The sequence below is a fragment of the Staurois parvus genome, unplaced genomic scaffold, assembly GCF_062004578.1.
Source record: "Staurois parvus isolate SC_StPar_1 unplaced genomic scaffold, SC_StPar_1.0 ptg000234l, whole genome shotgun sequence".
In the NCBI taxonomy this organism is placed as follows: Eukaryota; Metazoa; Chordata; class Amphibia; order Anura; family Ranidae; genus Staurois; species Staurois parvus.
Genome location: NW_028318030.1, coordinates 2,473,634 through 2,500,571, shown reverse-complemented (window position 1 = coordinate 2,500,571; position 26,938 = coordinate 2,473,634). Strand labels below are relative to the sequence as shown.

Here is a 26,938-nt window from a genome sequence, read left to right as displayed (position 1 = left end):
GGGGACTAGCAGGGAGACATAGCAGTGTAATTAGCACCGATTGGTTGCTCGTCAGGAAAGGAGAGTGTCAGGCTTATATTTTATCCCTTTCACTGCCAAAGCCCTTTTTGCATTTTTTGCACGTTTAAAAAATCATTTTAGGCCGGTAGATTAAACAAAACCATTAAACTTTATATTTTTCTGAAAGCAGAGACCCTAGAGAATAAAATAGCGGTAGTTCCAATTTTTTATGTCGCATGATATTACCACAAAGGTTTTCAGGAAAAAATACACTTAAGTTAATTTTAGGGCACAAAAAAGCAATATATTACCCAATTTTTTGATAAATTATAAAAGATGAGGTTGCATTGAGTAAATCGATATCCAACATATCAAACCTTAAATTTGCGTCAAACCCTTTATTTTCTATAAGCGACGCTTTTAAAGCCCCTCATAGGTCAGGACAAGGGGAGTAGACGTGTCCACTCGCCTTCCTCCCCTCTATCCGCTGGCACCAGATGAACAGGGCCTTCAGATGGGCAAGCAGAGCCCGAGAGTCGGCAGGGGGAAGTTTTGCATGCATGGGGAGGCAGAGGCTGGCACTGTAGTGGGCTGTAAAAGCAATCGAGCGGCAGCACAACCACCTGACAGGTGAGCCCTGCTGCTTGGCCGCAGCAGGGCTAAAGGTAAAAAAAAACTACCTGCCTTGCACCCAGAGCTACATGTCCCTTCTTTGTGCAGTAGCTCCCCCAGCCCCCTCAATACTTACCTGAGCCTCATCGCGATCCAGCGAAGTGAATGACAGCCTCAGCTGCCCCAGCTCTCTGCCTCCTCATTGGCTGAGACTGCATGGCCAATGGCTTCCGCTGCTGTCAGTCACACCAGTCAGCCAATGAGGGGAGTGGTGTGAAGTCGTGGCTCCATGTGTGAATGGACACATGGAGCAGCGGGTGCCCCCATAGCAAGCTGCTTGCCGTGGGGGCACCCGACCAGAGGGAGGGGCCAGGAGAACCTGTGGGAGACCTGATAAGAGGAGGATCGAAGCTGCTGTTTGCAAAACCACTGCAAACAGTAGGTAAGTATAACCTGTTTATTTAAAAAAAAAAAAAAAAAATTAACCTTTAGAATCGCTTTAAGTTCTAATTAAGGAGATTTGCCCTCACTCCTTGTCCCAGTGACAGGAGAATCTTCCAACGGGGAAACGGAGAACAACAATAAAAACCTAACAGAATTTAGCAAGTTCTAACCCATTGCCACTCACAAAAAGAAGAAAAATAAAACCTCTACCTCTTATCTTAAAAATTATCCCTTAAAGTCCCTTGCTGTCTGTACCCCCATTATGGGAAAAAAATCCTAAATTTTGCATTGTCACCACAACAGGAATAGCGGCAATGGGGACACTAGTTCTGGTGACAACTAGGGATTTCTTCACTTTAGTGGAATCTCCAATCACTTCCTGTTTTGGCTATCAGACAAAAAGTAAAGAGAAATCTCTCCTTTGTCCACCCAATGGTACAGCGGTGCTTTTTTGAAGCTTTAGTGATGACTGGCAAATGCCCTGTGTATGTATTGATTTTCTGTTTATTTTAACAGGGCTTAGCAGAGCCCCCGCTCAGTAATGCCCACACTCAGCAGATCCCCAGCTCATTAGTACCCTCATTCAGCAGATCTCTAGTTTCTTAGTGCCCTCGTTCAGCAGAACCCCTACTCAGTAGTAATCCCCCGCTCAGTAGTAACTCCCCGCTCTGCTGATCTCCTGCTCAGTAGTAATCCAAACTCTGCTGATCCCCTGCTCAGTAGTAACCCCCAGCTCTGCTGGTCCTCTGTTTTGCTGTATATTGTGACTTATTAAAGTTGCCTAAAATTCTGCTTGTTAAATCAAAGAAATAAATATGCGTTCAGAAAGATATTGTACTAACAGCCCTCGTTTTCATAGTTTTTCATTTTTCACTTTACAGTAGATGTATGGAGTGTCTTGGTATGACTTGGTGAATCAGCAGGCACCAGAGGTAAACTCAGTGCTCTTCATAATCAGCACTTAGTAACAGAACTGGGCAGACACAACCTCTCTCCTCCTCTGCAGTACATTTCTGTGTGAGGACTTTAGTGCTGAGGGCAGAGGCAGTTATTCATCAATTTCTATTTTAATAGAAGAATAGGAAGCAGCATTTTCAAAAAGTAAAATGTATTTTAGGGCAATCCGTTACAAATCATAAATTTAGAGTAACAAGAATACACCCTGTTCCAAATTATTATGGAAATTCTATTTAAGTGTCACAAAGATTAAATATTTTGTTTTTCAGTTTAACTCATGGATGGCATTGTGTCTCAGGACTCTTTTGATCGCTGAAAACAATCTCGGACACCTGTGATAATTAGATTGGCAGGTGAGCCCAATTTAAGGAAAAACTACTAAAGGAGGGTGCTCCACATTATTAAGCAGAGCACCATTTTCAAGCAATATGGGGAAGAAAAAGGATCTCTCTGCTGCCGAAAAGAGTGACATAGTTCAATGCCTTGGATGAGGTATGAAAACATTAGATATTTCACGAAAACTTAAGCGTGATCATCGCACTATTAAGAGATTTGTGGCTGATTCAGAGCACAGGTGGGTTCGTGCAGATAAAGGCACATTGAGGAAGATTTCTGCCAGATCCATACATCGGATCAAGAGAGCAGCTGCTAAAATACCATTACATAGCAGCAAACAGATATTTGAAGCTGCTGGTGCCTCTGGAGTCCCACGAACATCACGGTGTAGAGTCCTCCAGAGTCTTGCAACTGTGCATAAACCTTCTATTCGGCCACCACTAACCAATGCTCACAAGCAGAAACGGCTGCATTGGGCAGAAGAATACATGAACACTAATTTTCAAACAGTCCTGTTCACTGATGAGTGCCGTGCAACCCTGGATGGTCCAGATGGATGTAGTAGTGGATGGTTGGTGGACGGCCACCCTGTTCCAACAAGGCTGCGACGTCAGCAAGGCGGTGGTGGAGTCATGTTTTTAGCCGGAATCATGGGAACAGAACTGGTCGGCCCCTTTAGGGTCCCTGAAGGTGTAAATATGACCTCTGCAAAGTATGTGGAGTTTGACTGACCACTTTCTTCCCTGGTACAGAAGGAAGAACTAGGCTTTCCGTAATAAAATCATCTTCATGCATGACAATGCACCATCTCATGCTGCAAAGAATATCTCTGCATCAATAGCTGCTATGGGGATAAAAGGAGAGAAAGTCATGGTGTGGCCTCCATCCTCCCCTGACCTCAATCCTATTGAGAACCTTCAGAGCATCCTCAAGCAAAAGATCTATGAGGGTGGGAGGCAGTTTACATCCAAACAGCAGCTCTGGGAGGCTATTCTGACATCTTGCAAACAAATTCAAGAAGAAACTGTCCAAAAACTCACAAGTTCAATGGATGCAAGACTTGTGAAGCTGCTATCAAATAAGGGGTCCTATGTTAAAATGTAACATGACCTGTTAAAATGTTTAAAAACGTTGTTAAAAGTTTGATTGAAATAGCTTTTGATTTCTGTAAATATGCTGCAAACACAACAAATGACAATTTTCAGTTCTTTACAACCTATAAAGTGTTTTGAAACTTACTGTGCGTAATAATTTGGAACAGTGCATTGTAAGTTTTTTTATGTTTAAAAAAAATACTGTTAACATTAGGAGGTTTGTTCAATAAAATTTGAATTGTACTCTTAATAGTTGATAATGAGAATTATGCTGACTGTTATTTACATCAATTATTTGGGTAAATGAGAAAAATATAATTTGCATAATAATTTGGAACAGGGTGCATATAGAGATTTTGGGGTGTAAAACTTGAAAACTGAACTCCGGGGCATTTTTTCCCCTCATGCAGTGGGGCTGTGCTCACACTGCACGGGCCAACTGTTAGTTTTGTAGAGAGGTGAGCAGAAAGATATACTCACCTGATCCTTCAATCCTCTGGAAAACGGTGCTCCTCCTGGTCCAGCAGTGGACTGTTCCAGATTTATGGAGCCTTTTCTGAGTGTGATGACATCAGAAACAGTCCATCATTCAAGAAAGCTGAAGCATGGGGATGCTAGACGGTCTTGAGCTGGGAGAATCTGAGAATTAGGTAAGTACATCTCCACTCTCCTCTACCTTTGAAAAAACTAGCACATCCCCACTGCATGGGGAAAAAATGTGCCCGGAGTTCAGCTTGAACTGATGATTAAGCGGATCCAGATTTACAGAGTTTTTTTGTTTTTCTTCACAGTTCCTGTGTCACCTCCTTGCGCCAAATCGACAAGATCATTGAACAGCTTGCTCCACAAGCTGCAGTCTCCAAAGAAATTGCTCGAAAACTGGAGTCTGTAAAACGACAAAAACATAATAAAGTTGGTATCATTTCTTTAAGTTATGGTCTTTTGGATAATTTGATTTGAATGTAGTACATTGGAGATGCATGTGTAACTTGTTGTTCTGCATGTAGGAGAAAAGAAACCTGCTAATTTATTGTTTTGCATAAACAAATTGAATATATGCTCAGACCCTAGTGATTTCATCCTGAAAGACCAAAACAGGAGAACATTTCTTTGTAAAAATTTTGCATTATTATGTAGTGCTAGACAAAGGTTGCTACAAAATGATTTTTGTATAAAATATTTTCACTCTTGGAAACTGAAAAGGTGCAGTTTAGCATTTCGCTACCTGGCTAGTTGCAGAGTCTAGCTCTGGATGGAGCTGTCATTTTAATATTATATACAATGTTTAAAAACTGCATTGCTGTGTACAGTGTTTTAACTGCACTTTCAAGTTTATGCTGACCAACTTACTTTTTTTGCCTAGTATAGAGATTGCCCAAGTTCCCAGTCATACCTTTTATACATAAATCCTGCTAGATTAAGGCTTCATTCACATGGCCATAAAAAATGCATTTACATGCGTTTTTTTATATACTGATCTGAATGCTGCATTGTTTTTTCAGTGGAGACATTCCTACAGGTGCAGAAAAATGTGCTGTGTTCAGATCCGTAACACAAAATCCAAAAATCTGCGTCTGAAGACATACACATAGACTTATGCCAGATGCTGGTATTGGGAAAAAATAGGCCAATTTTGCAAATATTTACTGGCCATTACACAGCAACTTTTGTGCTATAAAAAAAACAACCATGCGCAATAAGATAAGTAATATTCATATGACTAAATGTAAATGTAGCCTAATGGGTAGGACTTGTATAATCTGTATGTAAACAGACTAAAACTGGAGGCCAGTCTGAAACACTAGTAAATGCAGCTCTATATGCATTAATAAATAATTTAAGAGAAATATGGTCAAATATTTTTGGGCCATATTTGTTTGAAATAGCAGTACATTTACTTTTGTCCTTCTGTTACTCAAACTTGGCTCATAACTGGCTATTCCCTGCTATAAGCCCCTACTTCTCCTTTTAATATATTTTATTTTAAAAGAGCCTGAATTTGATTTTGGCAACCTCCTTGTAATCCCCTGTATAATAGTACTCAAGCTGGGTGAGAGAGGGGCAGTACTAGGAGCTAGTCAGGTTCTTCATGCAGATGTGCTTACAGGGTGACATGAGGACAAAGCAAAGTGAATAGAGAAATAACCATATCTGTCCACTGCTCCTTAAGTGTCCAGTCAGCAGGCTAGGGGAAGGGAGGTTTCACACCTGCAAAATTGTTTCTTTAAAGTGACAGTAAACTCTTGAATATTATCAATTCAAGTATGCCATCCTTAACTCAGAGTACCTTTTAGAATCTCTCCCATAGTCCTCTCCAAATTAATTTTTTCACTTGTCATCTGTTTAGGACAGCAAAGGACAGAGCAGATTCAGAATCAGGAAACACAACAGGAAGAACTTTAAAAGTCTGGTCCCAGGCCTATTCCACTATATTTGTCTTTTTCCTACTGGAGGGAAATTACTGTGAAACGTTTTTTTGCGGTTTGACCGTATAGGGTGTGGGAGGGAAGGGAAATTGTTGTATAGCCTGTTAGCGACTGTATTTTTTCAAATTTTTTTTATTTTCCAAGAAACCCTATTCTGGCCATGTGTACGGGTCTGGTGCCCTTTCCTCAGTTCCAAGTGGAACACTTCAGACCATTAAAGCTCATTTACATTTGCTTTGACTTAACACACATTAACACCCCGGTCGGGCATGGCTGACTGACTGATTTTGAATACTTCTCAAGCCCTGACATACCCTGAGGGCTCTGTTAGCTCCTTGTTCCCTGACAAGTGTATATGGGACAACTGATATTTCTACCCCTCAGTCCCGGGAGCGTTATTCATATTGATTTATGTCTGCATACGCTCACCTTTTAGCTTCTTTTGAGGACTCCTTTTTGTACATGCACATATTCTCCTCTGACAGTTTTTCAGTGAAGGTACCTTATTCGCCCTCCTACCTTCCCCTCCCCCCTTCCTATTATTCCCTTTTTCTGCTATTAACCCCCCTCTTCCCTTTCCCCCTTTCTCCCCCTTCCTCCCTAGTTCCACTTCCCGCCCCTTTTTTTTTTTTCTCTTTCTCTCATCTTCTCTCTCACTACTTATTCCCTATCTTATTCAGAGCCTTTTTTAATTTTTCCTCTTCATTATCCTCGGATTCATTGCCTACCTGCAGGAACGCTTCATTTATTTGTTCTCCAACCGTGCTGTCTCTTCTTTCCCTTATCTATCACATAGACGCTGACAACTACTTTTGAGTAACCTCTACAACATAACACAAGGGGATACGCATTATTTGCCTCTATATGCATCTTCCTGCGATCACCATAAATACTGCCATTATGCTTTTCCTACACTTCTGCCCCTTCATTGGCCTTGATAAGGTAACCGATGCTTCAGATCAATACTTCTGCCAGTGTTGCGACTCCAATAAGCTGCTTGGGGAACTGAGACCAGTTGTGCCTTCCTCTACCTTTTATCATTTATAATGTTCTGATAATGTTCCGTAATACACTATCTGTTGCATATACTTTGTCATATACTGTGTGCATTTCTGCTCTCATGTGATGCTTGTACCCGCTGTATGCTCCGAGTTCTTTAATAGACATTATGGGGAAAAAAAAAAAAAAACACCCCGGTCACATCGGGTGCGACTTGGCATGCGATGTGCATGCCATGCAACTTGCAAAACGTATGCCAAGTCGTACCCTATTGTCCGCTATTAGAGCGACTGGCTCATTAAATCAGTTATGGTTCCTTTGATCTCTATATCTGTTACTTGGATAACTGTGGTAATTCTAGAGCTAATACACGCCGACGAGCGCTGACCCCCAGGGATGCGTGCATTTATCAGACCAAAACCCATCTGGGGGCCTAGGGCCCTGGCCGCTTTGGTGACTCTAGATGACCTCGGGCTGATCGCACATCCCTATGACGACAACGATACATTAGGATGTCTGCCCTGTCAATTTTCGATGGTACTTTATGTGCCTACCATGGTGACCACAGGTAACGGAGAATCAGGGTTTGATTCCGGAGAGGGAGCCTGAGAAATGGCTACCCCATCCAAGGAAGGCAGCCGGCGCGCAAATTACCCACTCCTGGCTTGGGGAGGTAGTGACGAAAAATAACAATACAGGACTCTTTTGAGGCCCTGTAATTGGAATCAATTTGACACAGTTCCCCACTCATGGCTAATGTGTAAGGTAAAGTCTACGGACTTGGGAAAATCCGTATGTAAATGGATAGAAAACTGGCTAAAAGATCGTATTCAAAGACTAGTGAGTAATGATTCATACTCTGAATGGTCTAGGGTTGTCAGTGGTGTACCCCAAGGTTCAGTGTTGGAACCCTTACTTTTGATGTTATAAACAATATAGGGTCTGGGATTAAAAATATTTCAGTCTTTGCAGATGACACCAAGCTGTGCAGTGGAATAACGTCCTTAGAGGATGTCTTCAACTTACAAGCCGACCTCAATGCACTGATTAATTGGGCAACTTTGTGGCAAATGAGGTTTAATGTTGATAAATGTAAGGTTATGCACTTGGGGGCTAAGAATATTCATGCATTATACATATTAGGGGGCGTAAAACTGGGGGAATCAATGGTGGAGAAGGATCTGGGAGTTCTGGAAGATCACAAGCTTAATAATGACATGCAATGCCAAGCTGCGGTTTCTAAAGAGAGCAAAATCCTCTCTTGTATTAAAAGAGGTATAGACTCCAGAGAGATAGAGATCATTCTACCCCTGTACAAATCATCAGTAGGACCTCCTCTGGAATATGCAGTTCAGTTTTGGGCACCTATTCACAAAAAGAACATTCGGGAACTGGAGAAAATACAGAGAAGGGCAACCAAACTGATAAGAGGCATGGAGGAGCTCAGCTATGAGGAAAGATTAGAGGAACTGTATTTATTCTCTCTTGAGAAGAGGAGATTAATGGGGGATATGAACAACATGTATAAATACATCAGTGTTTCATATAGTGAACTCGGCGTAGAGTTATTCACCTTGAGGTCATCACAGAGGACAAGGGGGCACTCTTTACGTCTGGAGGAAAAGAAATTTAATCTCCAAACACGGAAAGGTTTCTTCACAGGAAGAGCTGTGAAAATGGGGCATAGACTCCCTCAAAAGTTGGTTCTGGCCAGCTCAGTGGATTTCTTTAAAAAAGGTCTGGACTCTTTCTTAGATACACAGAATATAACTGGATATAACATTTATAAGTTGATCCAGGGAATATCCGACTTGGTCGGAGCTGCACCGATTTCTAAAGTAGTGCATGCAATACTTTTGGTGCGATTTGCATAGACATCTGTGTCAGATGTCTTGCAAATTGCACCTCAAATCGGCAAGTCACCCGACTTTGAAATCGTGTGACTTCTCTGTAAGTCGCACGATTTCAAAATCGGCTTTGATGTGACCGGGGTGTAAAGCAGCTACTGCGTCAACATTCTTTTTTGATGTGTTTTTGATGCTTATTTGAAGCTTTATTGAACCTTGGAAAACACCCTGCGTGTATGTTAATTTTCTTGTTTTAAAGGGGCCCAGTAGAACCCTGGCTCAATAGTGCCCCCACTCAGCAGATCCTCAGCTTATTAGTATCTTCGTTCAGCAAATCCCCTGCTCAGTAGTACCCCCAGCTCTGCTGATCCTCATGGCTAGAGAATTGATCACTGTGTTCCCGTGCTTAGTGTGGTCATTTTTAATAGGAAAGCAGAGGGACTGGCAGGAACACCAGATATTTCACACATTGGAAGCAATACAAATAGAAAAGCATACTGTACTTTTTCATACAAGTACATGGTACAGTATACACATATATTAAATGTTGGACTTGCATATTCTTTAATCGGCCTTGGGATTTAGGGTTACCAATCTAAAGCTAGCAACGACAACCATGTTTGTTCAGCGAAATCTGGAATTTTGGCTTTCCCAAGTGCAGTCGCATCTAGAGATGGGTACCCCCAGGCAGCCAATCCTGAAACTGTTTCCCTTTTTTATTCAAACCAGCAGGATATATGGCACATGCCTCTCCCGAATCGGTCAAACATGTGAATCAGTTGTCTTGATTCAGCTTCCTGCACAGCGTTTTGGTAATGTGTTGGTCAGGAGATCCAGCATCTAAATGTTGCCTATGCGGAATACCTTTTGCTGAAGACTTTGTTTGGGCCTGACCTTTAAAACCTTCATAGACCATACAGAGGACAAGAAAATAGGCCTGTCCATTCAAGAAGAAAATGGTGCTGGCAAATGCATTTTTGTAATTCATGGCCAAATGGCCCATTCTCCGGGTCCCAAGAAACTCGTTAAAAGAAAGCGGAGGAGAAAGGCACACAGGGATTATTTCTATTTTTCCCTCCTTGACAAGCCAGCAAATTTCAATGACTCATCTGTCCCATTAGGGAGGAGATTGGAACAGAGCCTCATCATCTAAGTGTTTCTCTGGGATCTTTCAATTGTTCTTCCAGGTTTGATCAAGATTTCCCTGGTTCTAGATCTATTCCCTAGGATGCCTATCTTAAATAGAGCCCATTTAGTGACTAGGTGAATTACAAGCCCTGTCCATAATTGATCTATTTCACCATATTTTTGTTGACAGTTTAGTTTTATGTACTAATCCTGGTTTCCTACCTAAGGTATTCTTTTTCACCATTTTGTCCTGTCTGTCCCTTTTCTAGTCCTTTAGTTGAACTGGATGGAATAATGTAATTTTTTTCAATTTGACTAACTATGTAACAGTTAAGTAGAATAATTCCATCTCCTTGATGTGAGAGCTTATGTATTAAAATATTTAGAACTAACAAAGAGCATTAGAAAGACAGATACCCTTTTCATTTTGCACTCCGGTAGTAAGAAAAGATGTTGGGCATCTAAAAATACTATTGCTCACTGGTTCAAAAAGGCTATTTCGGAAGCTAATAGGGCCGTAGACAAAACAAGTCCTTTTTCTTCTATGACCCATTCTACCAGAGCGCACTCTATTTCTTCTTCCTGTGTAAAATGCTGATGCCTGGAATTTTTTTTTTAAGTTCTCAGTGATTGTATATGAACAAGCCCACTAGCATTTCCCAGTAAGGTTTATTTGAATATTTTGGCCCAAACATTTACAGTTTTTAGTTTACAAACTCCCCGGCTGCAGCTGTTTCAGTACCACTTTCCAGAACTTCTGCTTGGGGAGCACTCATACTGAACTAAGCACTGCACAAGCGAGGAGCAGTGCAGTCCCCAGTACTGTTAATTTGCTTAATTCGGAGGCAGGAGGATGAAAGCACAGAGGAGTGGCTTGCTATCCTAGACTGTTTGTGCTGATGCACAGAGTGTACAGACATTGAGCTCTAGCCCCAGCTGGAAGTGTGCATGCAATAGGAAAGGAAATGAGCCTCCAGAAAACTGTGGCAGTGCTCAAGGGGCATTGTAAGTCTTCACAGCAGCAGTTGAAACAGCATATGAGAACTCTTGCTTTATCGTTACTTTAACTGCAACAGAGAAAGTGGTGTCATCCCCCAGGCTGTCACTTCTTCCGGATGTACATAATGGCTAGCTTATGAAAAAGATAGAGCACCACAAAGCAGGATCATTGTGCAACCAGTTTATTAAAAGCTCTCATCTCCTATTCACAAAGAAGGTTAAAATAACCCTTACAAATTCTGGAGCCTGAGCCGGCACCCACTTAACCCTGCCTGAACGCGTTTCACCTGGCATCTTCAGGAAGCTAGGGATTGCCACAAATACCCCAGCTTCCTGAAGACGCTGATGACAGTGAAACAGGTTGAGGTGGGGTTATGTAGCCACATTAATGACTTGCAATAATGTAATTTCCAGCCGGTGGAATCCATGCCGCTTCCAGATGTCAGACAAGTGGCGGCCTGCTCACTAACATTACATTGATGGAATTTGTGGGTTGCCAGTTCAGGCATCGAAATATGTGAGTATTATTTTAAACATATTTGTGGACACAAGGTAACAGATTTTCATAAACTAGTTGCGCAATGATCCTGGTCTATGGTTCTTTATCCATTTCATGAGCTGGCCACTGTGTACATCTGGGAGCAATGACAGGTGGGGCAGATGGTCCTGGTTGATAGAAACAAGTGCTATTAAACCCATTTATTCTCCTGTGTCTTGACATCTGGTGAGTTTCAGTGTGTATGGGGGAGACATTAGATGAGGATAGCGCCAATCATCGTACTGAAGAGTATGATGAGTGGCGCTATCCTGCATGGAGTGTGTGGAGCAGAGTGATTCACTTCAGAAGGATTTGAATTGGTCACTTTATTGCCACTTTTTTTTAAGCCACTAATTGTGAGCTTTTATGAACACTTGCAACAGTAAATATTTTTGATATTCGGATTTATTTTGCTTATTTTTTCTTTCTTTTTTTTTTTTGGTATCATATATATTTAGATTGTATTTTTGTCATGAGGTTGATACCCTGAGCTCATGCTCTTTCTTATTTCAACTGAGGCATTCTGTGTTGAGTACACGGGTATTCGATCAGCAGCAGGGGTATCACACACGTGCAAATAGATGATTCTTTGGCACAGGGATTTAGTAATATAGTTTGTTTAGAATGGGCATACCCATATCCATTGGAGAGCGAATATCCTAAGCCATACAGCCTCAGCTGTGTTATTTCCATAATGTTTTACGAATTTCACACCATATGTACGCCCTGATTTTAAACATTTTTTTAATATACATAATTTAAAAAAAAAATCATTTTAAAGTAATATAACTTTAATTGATCAAAAACAATTAGACTTCCCTTCTAAGGCAGAATATATAACTGTATTTATAATTATTACGAGGTTATTCATACATCTGTGTTGTAATATGAAGATGCTTCCTGAGCTAATAGTGCCCAGATCCCCTGCACCTACCTTGTAAGCCTCACTGTTGGCCAGTTAGACTGTATGTTCCATCAATGGTCCTTAGCAATACTTAGTGAGTGAGATGGGGTGGTACCAGGTTTGTTTTAATGTATAAAGCATCTCTGCTTATCTGCAGTGTAACCTGACTTGGGCTTCAGTCTGCACTGCATGTTGGTAAAAATAAACAGAGTCTGCTGGGGCTGCTGCTACCACATCCAAGATTGCGGTACCCAGAAACATTTAGGGCGTTTGGATGTCTACACAAGGGAAGCTTTTACAGGTAAAAACATGCCTACAATTTTTAAATAAAATTTGGATTCCCAAACTTAACTGCAAAAGTGAAAATGCACTTTAAATGCAAATATAATCTTTTGGGACAATTATTGCAGAAATAAATGGTCTGGTGATAGGGTTGCGCTAACACATCAAATCGCAACACCTGAATAATGAGTGTGTTTGTTTTTATTTTTCAGGATCAGCAACTGAAGAAGATTAAAGCTAAACAGAGACGCCTGGCTGCCGTGTTGGGAGAGAATCAAGAGGAGATGGATGTAGAGCAAGATAGTTTAGGCGATACAGAAGGTGATTTTCTTATAGACATCTCCATCTGTGGCTAAGCAAAACCATTTTTTTCTTTACACTACAGGGGCTTTGAAAAGACATCTTGGTGTCAGAAAAAAAGGGAAAGCCATTATTTTGGATTTACTTTTAGAGTAAGAAAAATAATTTAGAATAAATTGTTGCACAAAAAAAAATGAAATATTAATTTTTGTGAATTTGACTGCTAATTCATTTGTGAGGCCACCAGCTGTCATACTTGACCTTTTTGCCAGTCTGGGTTTAGTCTTGTCACACTGATAATTAGTTTAAATAATCAAGCTTTTTTTTATTTGATGTTTTCTTGTGGTTGTCTTTTATGGTTTAATTTTTATTCCTCTATCTTGTGTTCACCTTTTTATATTTACTTCCCAGATGTGTTGACCACCTCATTGGGTAGTATGTTGATGCCTTGCCAAGATAGCGAGTGGGAAGATCTTATCCGTACTGGACAGATGACCCCATTTGGCACAAAAGTTATCCCAAAAGAAGATCGCAAACCAAGACGCCTGATGCTCAATGAGGCTTCAGACTTTGAAAAGTACCTTGCTGATCAAGCACAGATGGCGGCTCATAGAAAACGTAAATTTACTCCCAAAAAAGAGAAAAAGAAACCAGTAGTACAAGAAGACCCCACAAAAGTAAATAAAGCAAATAAACATATTAGCATTCCAAATGCTGAGAAGAGATTGAAAAAGAAGATTAGGAAATTGCAGAAAAAAGCTTTTCAGACTCAATTCAGGACAGGAGTTCTGCGTAAAAAACGTTATATCCCTGAAGGAGATAGCCAAGGAGATGATAGTGAGGGATCTGTTTGCACATCTGAGATTAAAGAGGAGAGCTTTGATGAGGATGATGAGGAATGGGTGCAGGATAGCCCAGGCTCTGATTACGAGTTGAAACCTCTGCCTCGGAAAGCAATTACCAAAAGACTTCCGCATCCAGTTTTAGATCCAGAGTTTCTTCCAAGTTCTGATGAAGAAGAGACCAACAGGGGAAAGGATAGACGGTGTAGAGATGATGGAAATTTCAAGTACTACAAGCATCGACTTCGGTAAGTCAACCTTTAATGTGTATGCAATGGATTTTGTTTGAGGGAGTCCCGATTTCTTCTTATTTCGTTTACGTTTTCTTTTCAGACAGTGGCAAAAGCAGCTATCTAAAGAGGCAGAGCAGCGTATAACAGCTGATGAGTCAGAGGACAGTGATGTGGAGTTTGATGAAGGTTTTCAAATACCTGGAGTTCTGTGGAAGAAGTTGTACAAGTACTTATCTCTCCTATTTTGGTTGTCTTGTACATGTACATGCATTCCTGTTATAAAGAAGAAACGTACTAATACAAATTTATTTCTTAGTTGTATAGTTTTTAGAACATCAGATCTTAAGTCTTTAACCCTGGTTTATATACAGATACCTTCAAGTAACTGGACACTAGCAAAAAAGAAAGCTGCAGGGACATCTGTAAAACCCCTCCTAATCCCAGCAAGCCAAGCCTTCATGTTGGTGCAGGGTGCTATACAGGTCCAGGTCCATGGTCTGCCAGCAGCCTTAAAGACCCTTTTGGGATTATGCCCATCGAGGAGGCTGCAGCCAGAATAAGGCTTGTCCCTAACCTCTTGCTCCTGGAATAATATCACCTGCTGTTGTAAGTCCAGGCTACAGCTCTTCCCTTGGCCCAGTGTGCTGTGTTCCATTCTCATGGGGTCTAATGAATTGCTGACTGCACCAGAATAAATATGCGTTGCAGCCATGTTCATCAGCATCGCTTTAAGCACACATTTTTATTTGCCTACTTGAAGTCATTTTTACTCACGTTCATTTGCCAGCTAACCACTAGAGGCAATCATAGCGCTGTGTAGGTCCTGGTTTACTGTGCATATGCACCTTCTGAAGAAGCAGAATAGCTACACAAAACACGTATATGGATGGTGGCACCCCATTTTATATATGCCAACTGGAGGATGATTAATATATACAGTGGGACAAAAAAGTATTTAGTCAGCCACCAATTGTGCAAGTTCTCCCACTTAAAAAGATGAGAGAGGCCTGTAATTGGCATCATAGGTAGACCTCAACTATGAGAGACAATATGAGAAAAAAAATCCAGACAATCACATTGGCTGATTTGGAAAGAATTTATTTGCAAATTATGGTGGAAAATAAGTATTTGGTCAATATCAAAAATTCATCTCAATACTTTGTTATATATCCTTTGTTGGCAATGACAGAGGTCAAATGTTTCCTGTAAGTCTTCACAAGGTTGGCACACACTATTGCTGGTATGTTGGCCCATTCCTCCATGCAGATCTCCTCTAGAGCAGTGATGTTTTGGGGCTGTCGCTGGGCAACACAGACTTTCAACTCCCTCCAAAGGTTTTCTATGGGGTTGAGATCTGGAGACTGGCTAGGCCACTCCAGGACCTTGAAATGCTTCTTACGAAGCCACTCCTTCATTGCCCGGGCGGCATGTTTGGGTTCATTGTCATGTTGGAAGACTCGTTTAATCTTCAATGCCCTTGCTGATGGAAGGATGTTTGCACTCAAAATCTCACGATATATGGCCCCATTCATTCTGTCCTGTACATGGATCAGTCGTCCTGGTCCCTTTGTGGAGAAACAGCCCCAAAGCATGATGTTGCCACCCCCATGCTTCACAGTAGGTATGGTGTTCTTTGGATGCAACTCAGCATTCTCTCCTCCAAACACGACGAGTTGTGTTTCTACCAAACAGTTCTATTTTGGTTTCATCTGACCATATGACATTCTCCCAATCCTCTTCTGGATCATCCAAATGCTCTCTAGCAAACTTCAGACAGGCCCGGACATGTACTGGCTTAAGCAGGGGGACACGTCTGGCACTGCAGGATCTGAGTCCCTGGCGGCGTAGTGTGTTACTGATGATAGCCTTTGTTACGTTGGTCCCAGCTCTCTGCAGGTCATTCACTATGTCTCCCTGTGTGGTCCTGGGATTTTTGCTCACCGTTCTTGTGATCATTTTGACCCCACAGGGTGAGATCTTGGGTAGAGCCCCAAATCGAGGGAGATTATCAGTGGTCTTGTATGTCTTCCATTTTCTAATTATTGCTCCCACAGTTGATTTGTTCACACCAAGCTGCTTGCCTATTGCAGATTCAGTTTTCCCAGCCTGGTGCAGGTCTACAATTTTGTTTCTGGTGTCCTTCGACAGCTCTTTGGTCTTCACCATAGGGGAGTTTGGAGTGTGACTGTTTGAGGTTGTGGACAGGTATCTTTTATACTGATAACAAGTTCAAACAGGTGCCATTGATACAGGTAATGAGTGCAGGACAGAGGAGCCTCTTAAAGAAGAAGGTACAGGTCTATGAGAGCCAGAAATCTTGCTTGCTTGTAGGTGACCAAATACTTATTTTCCACCATAATTTGCAAATAAATTCTTTCCAAATCAGCCAATGTGATTGTCTGGATTTTTTTTCTCATTTTGTCTCTCATAGTTGAGGTCTAGCTATGATGCCAATTACAGGCCTCTCTCATCTTTTTAAGTGGGAAAACTTGCACAATTGGAGGCTGACTAAATACTTTTTTGCCCCACTGTACCTATATACCTGTAACTATGGTACTGCGAACCTTCTCTATAGTGTGGGGCTACCACCCTAATCGACATAATGGTACAAGATGTTACTTTGTGTTGTATTTTAATTAGGTTTTAATGTTGTTTTAAGTGTGCCTAAATAAAGATTGTATACTTTTTTTATGAAAAATTTGGTGTGGTGCCCATAAAGTCCATGGACTGTGGTCCAGTGATTTTTCTCTGCATATGCTTAATGAACCAATTAGGGGATGTAACGCCTTCTTATCCTTAGGGGTAACGAATATCTGCTTTTCCACCCACCACTGTCTCGTTCTGTTCATCTTGCTTATATGCAATTAGTTGTTGCTGACTCGCACGCTATTGTGGAACAGCCTCAGGTACCTTGGTCGTGTACACAGCTACTTTTCCCTGGGATATTGGTAGAGTGGGCATCTAACCTTCCATCGGGTAAACTGTTCTGCATTGCAACTGACAGGTCGGTCAGTGCTTCCAACCGGTGAGGAACTCACAGAATGCCTACTGCATGTCCCCATTTTCCCAGTGCTCCTATGGTTCCTACATTTTTTTTTTTTTTTTTTTTTTCTTGCTGGAAACTTGCTGCCTTTTATTACTGTATTTGTGACCCTTCCTTGGGCCTGTTCACTGCACCTTAGGTCTTTCCAAGGAACTAGATCCTGATTGTGCTCTGCTTTGACAGATCAGGGAGATACCTAAACCTTTAGAACTCATTGCTGGAACCCTCTCATTGATTGGAGGTATCTGAGCCTGATCCTAGTCTCAACCCTGTTGAGTTTTTTTTTTTTCCCCTGAAAAAGACCCAGGTTCCTTACTCCCAGTGTCCAGGAGCTAACTTACCTTGGCGTTCGGCATAAGGGTCTTGGTATTATTGGGGATCCTCTGATGTAGTCGGATCCTTGTTCTCATTTCAGACCATTGGCCTTCATTATTCTGGCACCATGGAATGTGAGGGTGCAGTCTCTGGATAGTCCTATTTACCTATCTGTCAGGACCAGGTTTGTCCTGGTGTTCGATACTGGACTTTAAAAAAATAAAAAAAAATATTCCTCTGGTTGGGTAGGTGTTAACAGTCGTCTGCCTAACAGGCTCGGATGGAGTCCTAGGTACCCACTTGCTATAAAGGACATGGTTGTTGAAGAAAATTGATGTGCTGATCAATGCTCCAGAATTAAGCATATTTTGGTTGCCCCTTTTAAAGCTAGATCCCCCATCTGCAGATTCCTTTGGACTGTAATACAGAAGTGGCTTGTATCCACCATCTAGAGATAATCTGATTCCTATTAAGTTACAGGGAAGAAGATCTGCTTCTGACCTGTGTGGTAATTCCCACTCCAGCTCTGACAAGTGTACTCATCCCTGGTATAGAAACTTGGAGGATGGACTTCAATGTCTGTATTCCAGAGACTGGTCCTCAAACTGGTGTTTAGAACCTCTATTACAGTTGAGATTGTGTTCTCCCAACTTCCAGGTTCAGTCACAAAGTGCGCTGGATTTTCTCCAGTCCAAGGGATCCCTTAGCTTTCGCAGTGGATGTTCTGATGAATCCCAGAGTTTCTTTTATCCTGATCTATGCTCTCAAGGCTATAGAAATTACATCTATTAATGGCTCTCTTCACTTTTCGATGCTTCTTGGCTTGCTTCCTTCCCAGACTTTACCCTGTGGGAAGAAACCTGGCTTTTCTAGTTTAGTCTGAAACAGCCTCGGGTCTTGAGGATCATGCATGGCCTTAGCGGTTAATTTCTGAAGTTGCTTCCCCTCACTCTTTGGTAGGGGGGTCTTTGTACAGTGGGTTGCTTGCATTATTTCTTTCTGTATTTTTCTAAGTGATTTTGTGGGGTCCCAGTTTGGTTTCTGTCAGTTCTTTTGGAAAACCCCAGAATTTTGATAGGTATTTTTCCCTGGCTAGCCTTTGCGTAATTGCCTTCTTCTTCTTCTTCTTCTTTCTTCTTTCTTCTTTTTTTTTTTTTTTTTTTTTTATATAAAGGACAAGGTCATAGCCTGTTTTAATTTTCTCTTTTTTCTTCTTTTTTTCACCTTCACTAGGACTTTGTTCCATCTTATCTCTGTCCTGTTCTAGTACATACTCAGGAAGTTTTCCTTTGGTTGGATGTAGTAGGGGCTGTATGTTTACCTTTCCATGGTATTTCATGTCTTTACCAAGGTGTTTGCCCCTGCCCTAGCTGTGCTTCATTCTCAGGGTATTCGCATAGTTGTAACATCTGAACTTCTACTGAAGGAACAGTCATTCTATATACTGTCAATCAAGGTCCAGCGGATGATACAGACTGTAAACAGATTCAAATAGATCCCACATTTCAAGAAATTAGTACTGAATCCAACTTTAATGCTTGGAGTTTCTGGACCTAGTCTTCAACACTGAACTTAGACCTTCCCGCTTCCAGAGTCAACAACATACTGGACAAAGTTTATCGCCAGGTCAAGGCATCCCTCAGGTCTTTGTAATGGAGGCTTTGGTGACTCTATGGATTCAGTCCAGCCTGATCTATGCCATTCCCCCATTCAAAAGCTTCTCCCTCGTCTGCTTCAGATTATCAAGATGGAGATTATCCCAGTGATTAGCATTGCACTGAACTGGCCCAGAAGGGCATGGCACTGGGACATACTTATACTCCTGGCAGATACTCTGGTTGATTCTGAGTTGCTCCAGTCCTTTACTGATGGCTTAAACCTGATGAGTTGCAATCCACGGGTATTTCTTTAAAATTTAAGGACACCTTTTCAATTCTGATTATTGCGTCGTTCTCTAGTCTGAAACTAGATGATTGGCCTGTGCTGTTTCCTGCCTTGGACCATTTAAAACTTCTAAGGTTGCAAGACTTTCCCTTCTTTTACAACTGTTTCTCTATGGAGAGTGGAAGCATCCTTTTAAAGCTGTTTGCTATCTCAAAGCATTTGTACTTTTTTGATGATGATTTTATACAGAAATGGTCCCTTTCCACTGTGGATCTGGCAGTGTGCAGCCTTAGCAAGGTGCTTTTTGTTCCAGTGGAGAACCCTCCTGTCTTTGAGGATGCAACCAATAAGCAGATGGAAGCCTTTTCTAGAGCTCTGTTATCACAGATGGCATTAAATATCAAACGTGATGGTTTGCTGGAAGCCTCTGTCCTAATTTTTGTCTTGGGTTACATATGCTTAGGATACTTTTGGCTAACATTCTGGACTGTGGAATCGTTGTGTAAAAAGTGTTTTTGATTGTGGCCTTTGATGGGCCTCTCTTTGGACCAGCTGTTGGGGGCTACTGGGGCAAAAGCACTCGTCTTTGTCAACAGAAAAAGCTTAAGGGACAGACTGAGAAGTCTTCTCCCTCTCTATCTGTAGCAGAATAGAAGATGGACAAGGGCGCAGGAAGGAATTAAAAGCTGAATAGATTTATTGGAACAGATGGCACTTTCATAGAAGTAGCCTGTCTCCATCCTAAGTAACATCCACAGAGGCACAATGTTGCAGCAGCCAGGAGGTCACATGCAGCACAGAATGGTAACTGCTAAGCCCTGGTGTCGGCACGCTGCACCAGCTTCCGGAGCTGTCAGATTGCAAAGGCAACACCATCTTTGTCAAACCTGCCCATGCTGTATGACTGCAGGATTGTTAATCTAGAATTCTGCTGAGCGAAGCAGCGTGGTACTGAAACAGAGTTCTACCATTCCAATCAAAATCAATAAATGTTCATTCAGTCATCCTGGATCTTTGTGAAGTCTTTGCAAGACTGTTACATTATGGACTATATAAACTGATGGACTTTGCTGAATATTACAGATCAAGTGCTAATTTCATGTGCGCTATTGTTTGTCATTGTACCCCTCTAACTGTCCCTTTTGTTTTTCCACTCCCTTGACTTCTGCGATTAAGCCCAGTGTGGTTAAAACATGTCAGAGTAGCTAAAGCCTGTCTTTCGTATACTTCACACCCGAGTTGAATACAGTGTGTGGCTATACTTGTATGCTGTATTGTATCTTGCAACGAGATGTGCTCTGCCTCTGCCAGCACCTAAACACAGAGTGTAAACCCAGGAGACTGATATTGCTGGCTTGGAGCATTGCCCATCTGTTATGGTACCCTCAATCTTGTTGTCAATATCCGAGTTTGGCTCCCGTTCACCTGCAAGACCTGGCACTGCCTACCAAATCCTTCCTCTGCATAAAAGTATGCCCTCGTTTTCCAGAATCGGGGAAAACCTGTGTGAAAAGAGTGTGAATGTTTAGATGGCTTGCATCTCTGACTAGACTGCAAAGTCTTCTTCCTCTCTCTTTTTTTTTCCCTCCACTTCTTTGACCTTGTGGTCAAGACCCTCCAAGTTTTGGCTTCTCATCCACTCGCAAAACCCGGTACTTGGTCTGCCAAATCCTTAAGCAATTCTTCCTCTGCATAAGGATGTGACCCATTTTTCTAGAGTAGGGGAACACCTGTGGAAAAAACCTGTGTGGATGTTTGGACAACTTGCATCTGCAATGCTTAGGTGCAAGAGGTGGTATCCCAAAGCTACAAACTGGAGTTCTGCTTCCAGCCCCTTCCTGGGTTTCTCACCCTCAACATTCCTGTGTCACAGATTAGAAGGTCTCTGTTGAACCCTCCTGGGTCTTTTGGATCAAGATGTCATTACACCAGTTCCTGTGGCAGAATGGGTGCAAGGGTTTTACTCCGCTCTTTTCACCATGTTTAAGCCAAAAAGGGGTGTTCACCCTGTTCGAGATCTCAGTGCTCTGAATGTCTTCGTTAGGGTCAAGAAATTCTACATAGATTCTACCAAATCTTTCCACACCTCCCTTCTGTGGACCTTAAAGACCTACATGTCCACCGTTTTCCTGTGCATCAACCGTTCCTATACTTTGCCGTGGGGCCCCTGCACTAGGCAATAGTGGCCCTGCCTCTTGTTTGCATTTTGAGGGGATTCAGAGTGCTGAACACAGTAGTATCCCCACTACAGTGCCTTGAAAAAGTGTTTATATCCCTTGAAATTTCACACATTTTGTCATGTTTCCAAAAACATAAATGTATTTTATTGGGATTTTATGTGATAGACCAACACAAAGTGGCACATATTTGTGAAGTGGAAGGAAATGATAAATGGTTTTAAACATTTTTTACAAATAACTGAAAAGTGTGGCGTGCATTTTGTATTCACCCTTTCACCCACCCCTTCCTTCTCTCTCCGATCCTTTCACCCACCCCTTCCTTCTCTCTCCGATCCTTTTACCCACCCCTCCCTTCCTTCCTTCCTTTCACCACTCCCTTCCTCCCACCACTCCCTTCCTTTGACCCATACCTTCCTCCCCTCCCGTCCGTCCTTCCTTCCCCTCCCGTCCGTCCTTCCTTCCCCTCCCGTCCGTCCTTCCTTCCCCTCCCGTCCGTCCTTCCTTCCCCTCCCGTCCTTCCTTCCCCTCCCGTCCTTCCTTCCTCCCCTCCCCTCCTTCCTATCACCCACCCCCCCTTCCCTCCAATTCTAACTTCCACCCCTCCCTTCCCTCTGATCCTTCCTTCCACCCCTCCCTTCCCTCTGATCCTTCCTTCCACCCCTCCCTTCCCTCCGATCCTTCCTTCCACCCCTCCCTTCCCTCCGATCCTTCATTCCACCCCTCCCTTCCCTCCGATCCTTCATTCCACCCCTCCCTTCCCTCCGATCCTTCCTTCCACCCCTCCCTTCCCTCCGATCCTTTATTCCACCCCACCCCTCCCTTCCCTCACACCCACCCATCCCTCTCTGCCTGCCTGCTTCCCTTCCTCCCTCCCTGCCCCCCTCCCTCTCTGCCTGCCTGCCTCCCTCCCTCCCTGCCTCCCTCCCTCTCTCCCTGCCTCCCTCCCTCCCTCCTTCCCTCCCTCCTTCCCTCTCTGCCTCCCTTCCTCCCTCCCTCCCTCTCTGCCTCCCTCCTTCCCTCTCTGCCTCCCTCCCTCCCTCCTTCCCTCTCTGCATCTCTGCCTCCCTCCTTCCCTCTCTGCCTCCCTCCTTCCCTCTCTGCCTCCCTCCCTCTCTCCCTCCCTCTCCCTCCCTCCCTCCCTCCCCCCCTCTCTCTCTCTCTCTCCCTCCCTCTCTCCCTCCCTCTCTCCCTCCCTCCCTCTCTCCCTCCCTCCCTCTCTCCCTCCCTCCCTCCCTCCCTCCCTCTCTCCCTCTCCCCCTCTCTCCCTCTCCCCCTCTCTCCCTCTCCCCCTCTCTCCCTCTCCCTCTCTCTCCCCCTCTCTCTCTCCCTCCCTCTCTCTCTCCCTCCCTCCCTCCCTCCCTCTCTCCCTCCCTCCCTCTCTCCCTCCCTCTCTCTCTCCCTCCCTCTCTCCCTCCCTCCCTCTCTCCCTCCCTCTCTCCCTCCCTCCCTCTCTCCCTCCCTCTCTGCCTCCCTCCCTCCTTCCCTCTCTGCCTGCCTGCCTCCCTCTCTCTCTGTCTGCCTCCCTCCCTCCCTTTCTCCCTCCTATCCTCCCCTCCCTTTTTCCCTTACCATCCTCCCCTCCCTTTCTCCCTCCCATCCACCCCTCCCTTCCTTCCATTTCCTTCCTTCATTCTGCATAAAACATGTAACACTGCCATTTCATGAGATAATTTGCGAGGGCCTATTTAGGGGCGAGGCAGGTTAGGGGTTGGGTGGGGCAACTGGGGGCGAGTAACTCTTTAAGTCCTGCTAGTAGCTCAGGACTTCAAATTTTGATCCCTGGTCTATCACATAAAATCCCAGTAAAATATATTTACGTTTTTGGTTGTAACATGACAAACTGTGGAAAATTTCAAGGGGTATGAATACTTTTTCAAGGCACTTTTAATTCTAGTATCCCTATTGTGGCTCTCAGCAGTATTAGATCATTTTGCTGGAGGGTCATCCAATCCTGATTTAGTCAGACAGTGCCACTGCGGTGGCATACACAAGGGCCCATTCACCCCTGAAACTGCATGTTTACTGCATGTTTTTGCATCTGCTGCGACATGCATTTGACACGTGTTTCTTACACATATTTGCATGCATTTGCATTTTTCCTAGGCTTACATTTTCTTTGAGGTCGCCATCTTCTTTCTTCTTTGGGCTTTTATGTGCACTGCATTGCAGTGCATTTTTATTTATTTACATGCATTTGTGTGCATTTGCAGTGTAGAAGAATACAGCTTGCTGTATTTTAACTGCACTGCAATAGTATGAACTATACTAATAGGATAACTTGGAATGTGGACTGTCTATGCAGTTGGAGTGCAGTCAAACATGCACCCAACTGCATCTGGTATGAATGGGTCCATAATCATCAAAGAGGAGAAGTCTTGCACAGCAAGAGGTAGAGCGGATTTTGTCCTGGTCAAAATCTCACATCTAGTCTTGTCGCCCTTGTAGATTCAAGATGTAGGTACTTGTATACTTACATGGGTCTAAGATGAAAAATTGTACACTTTTTTTTTTTTGATTCTTGGTATTTTTAAAGCTGAATTCCATGTGTTATCTTAATTAAATACTTGCAATTGTTTAGCTTGGACCCATGTTGGTATGCATACCTGAGGGACTGCTGTGAAAGTTGACAATCAATGTAGTAGTCCTGTGCAAGGCATTCTCTGATCGTACAAATTGAAAAGCATAATGTCGCTATGCTTCCTCTCTACCTCGTCTAATCCAAGAATGTCTCTGATTTTCATTGAAAAACGTTCAAGGAGTGTGTGACCTGCTCTGGCCCATATGCAATTGGTCAGCCACTCAGCAGAGGTGGTCACTGTAGTAGCACAGACTATTGCAGTAATAGTCAGCTGCCACAGCAGTCCCTCAGGTGTGACCCCTGATATTGGGGGGGGGGGGGGGGGGAATTAAAACATGGAGTTACTCTTTAAATTTTTTAATAATGGGTTTATGTTCCGAAAACTATTTACTTCCTAATACTTCCTGTTACTGTAACCTTTGCATATCTGTTATAAATATTTTCCTTTACTAAATCATTTTTTTATTTGTTCTTTTCTTTGCTACAGGTACCAGCAGACAGGTGTTCGGTGGCTCTGGGAACTGCATTGCCAGCAGGCAGGAGGCATTCTGGGAGATGAGATGGGATTGGGCAAAACGATCCAGATAATTGCTTTTCTGGCAGGCCTAAGCTCCAGCCGGATAAGGACGCGAGGCTCTGATTACAGGCAAGTGGCTGTCCTGTAGTCTGCCAGTCTGAGCCTGTCATGAATATTTCATCAGAATTATTACAGAGAGGGGGCGTACCTGCTGAATTATTCATTGCATTTCAATTAGATAGTTCCTTTAATTCGTTTAGTGAAGGTGGGGGGTGCTTTAAAGGCAGTTAATGACAAGGAGGGGAGTTGCAGGGCACGGGAAATTAAAGAGCTAACACTAGTAATGAATTCTTGGCTTGTGCATCTGTGTCTGACAATTCAGTACATGTCTTTCAGCTTAGCTGCTTGATACCCAAGATACCAGGTTTTTGGCCATAGAAATATAGACAGACACAGAGTGAAATAAACTCTTGGACAAAGAAAGCAAAGATGAATGCAGCAGTGTATGCTAGCAGAGATGTTTTACACTCAAAATTTTTTAATTATAATTTTTTTTTCTTAACCACTTCCAGCCCTTCGGCTGTACATATTTAGCCTGCGGTGGAGGTGGTTATACCAGTATCATGGCTGCATTCTGGTATCAAAATTTTCAGTGGATGACTGGCTTTTATGTAAAAGTGATCCAAGCCCAATGAATTTTGCAGGGTGTGGAAGAGGGACCCCCTCCTCTGCACCTGCTTGCCACTGTTCCTGAGCTCTCCCATTCCATCAGGAGGCGTGGGACCACTGCAGACAGGGAGGAACATCCAATACTCCCCGCCCTCTGCCATGAATGAAGCTGGAAGTGATATGTGTTACGTCACTTTCAGTTTCGGTTCTTTGTTTACTGGCTGATATAGGCCAGAAAAGCATTTGATCAAATAGATCTGTTTGATCAGATGCTTTGGAAGGCAAAGCAGGGATCAGGGTCCTTATAGACCCCTGATCTCTCAATAAACAGTACCTACCACTGCCCCATCTATCACAAGGGATGATGGGGCAGTTTTTACCACATTTGAGGTGTGTTTTTTAAAGGTCACGTGACTCAAAAACGCACCACGGTGCATTTTTTTTATGCGTTTTTGCCTTGTTTGCCATTGATTTCAATGCTTTGGTATGTTTTTGGTGCGTTTTTTTTATTTTACCGCACCAAACCTGCACCAAAAATGCATCAAGCAGGATTTTTAAAAATGCACTTGACCTGCAACAGATCATTATGAAGAGTTTCATAGGAATATTTTTTTACATAAAATAAGGAAGAAAAACGGATCAGTAGGAAAGCAGCCTTAGAAATGGCTGGTGTGTGTGTGTGTGTGTGTGTGTGTGTGTGTGTGTGTGTGTGTGTGTGTGTGTGTGTGTGTGTGTGTGTGTGTGTGTGTGTGTGTGTGTGTGTGTGTGTGTGTGTGTGTGTGTGTGTGTGTGTGTGTGTGTGTGTGTGTGTGTGTGTGTGTGTGTGTGTGTGTGTGTGTTTAAATCCCAAGGAGGATTGTGTACTGCACTGTAAGCATTTGGCTTGTGCTCCCATTGACCTCTATGGGTGAGTTTGGCAGGTGGTGCCATCTGCCAAATTCTGCAAGCCACATTAAAATAGCTGTGGCCAGAAAGCAGAGTATTGCAGCTTTAGAATGTGTACAGCCTTGTCCGGCTGTACTGGTTTTAGAACTCGTTTACACGTGTGTTGCTTATGAAGAATGAAGTCATTCTCCTGTAATGTTTATGACGTGTTTATGAATCATTGAAAAGGCTTCAATGCCCATGGAAGTATTGCTTTTCTAGTGGGAAGTGATGAACAGAAAATTTCCGTTTTGGTATGTTGCTTTAGGATATATTACAATAATTATATAAAATGAACAACAGCAGCCATATAATCATACTCACTGTTGCTCTCTTGCTCCGTGGAGGACAGTTTTCCCAGTCTAAGGATAATACCCACTTGATGACATATTGCCAGATTTTTTTTTTTTTGATGCATCACAATAGCTAAGGATACTTGGTTCGTTAATAGTTTATTAAAAATAGCATGTATTGTATACTCACATTAATATCACAATGTATTGCTTTAAGAATGGTCAACGAACCTCCTCTCTTCATAATACGTGTATAACAGCGAGTCTCCTAGTGTATCTGACACATGTGATGATGTTCTCTACCTTGTAGGTTACACCCTAGGTGGGGCTTCATTATGTAAATGTGTGTTGATACACATTTTGTTTGATTAAAATGTGTAAATATTAACACTTTTAGGTTTAGGGAGTCTCACATCTAGCCCTGCACATCTATCTACTTTATATATATATATATATATATATATATATATATATATATATCCTGCAAGGAAGGTGTCACCGCACACCACCAATCATACAGTAAGTGGTCGACCACATAGTATGTTTTGCTAAAGTCTGGGTGGTCTCACTTTTCATGCTGCAATATTGATCACT

At 42.7% G+C, this 26,938-nt stretch overlaps 1 protein-coding gene across 2 annotated transcripts in view; it reads left to right on the top strand.

Moving 5' to 3' along the window:
- The window catches only part of ERCC6 (ERCC excision repair 6, chromatin remodeling factor), a 147,751-nt gene that overhangs the window by 3,024 nt on the left and 117,789 nt on the right, over positions 1–26,938 (top strand). The window contains exons 2-7 of one of the 2 annotated variants that reach the window (XM_089680012.1): positions 2,283–2,366; positions 4,235–4,355; positions 12,779–12,887; positions 13,278–13,956; positions 14,042–14,167; positions 24,429–24,587. In XM_089680012.1, the coding sequence (XP_089536138.1) occupies positions 12,851–12,887; positions 13,278–13,956; positions 14,042–14,167; positions 24,429–24,587 (1,001 nt within the window). In that variant the 5' untranslated portion in view covers positions 2,283–2,366; positions 4,235–4,355; positions 12,779–12,850. The remainder of the gene's footprint in view (positions 1–2,282; positions 2,367–4,234; positions 4,356–12,778; positions 12,888–13,277; positions 13,957–14,041; positions 14,168–24,428; positions 24,588–26,938) is intronic. The other variant, XM_089680011.1, reaches the window with a different exon arrangement.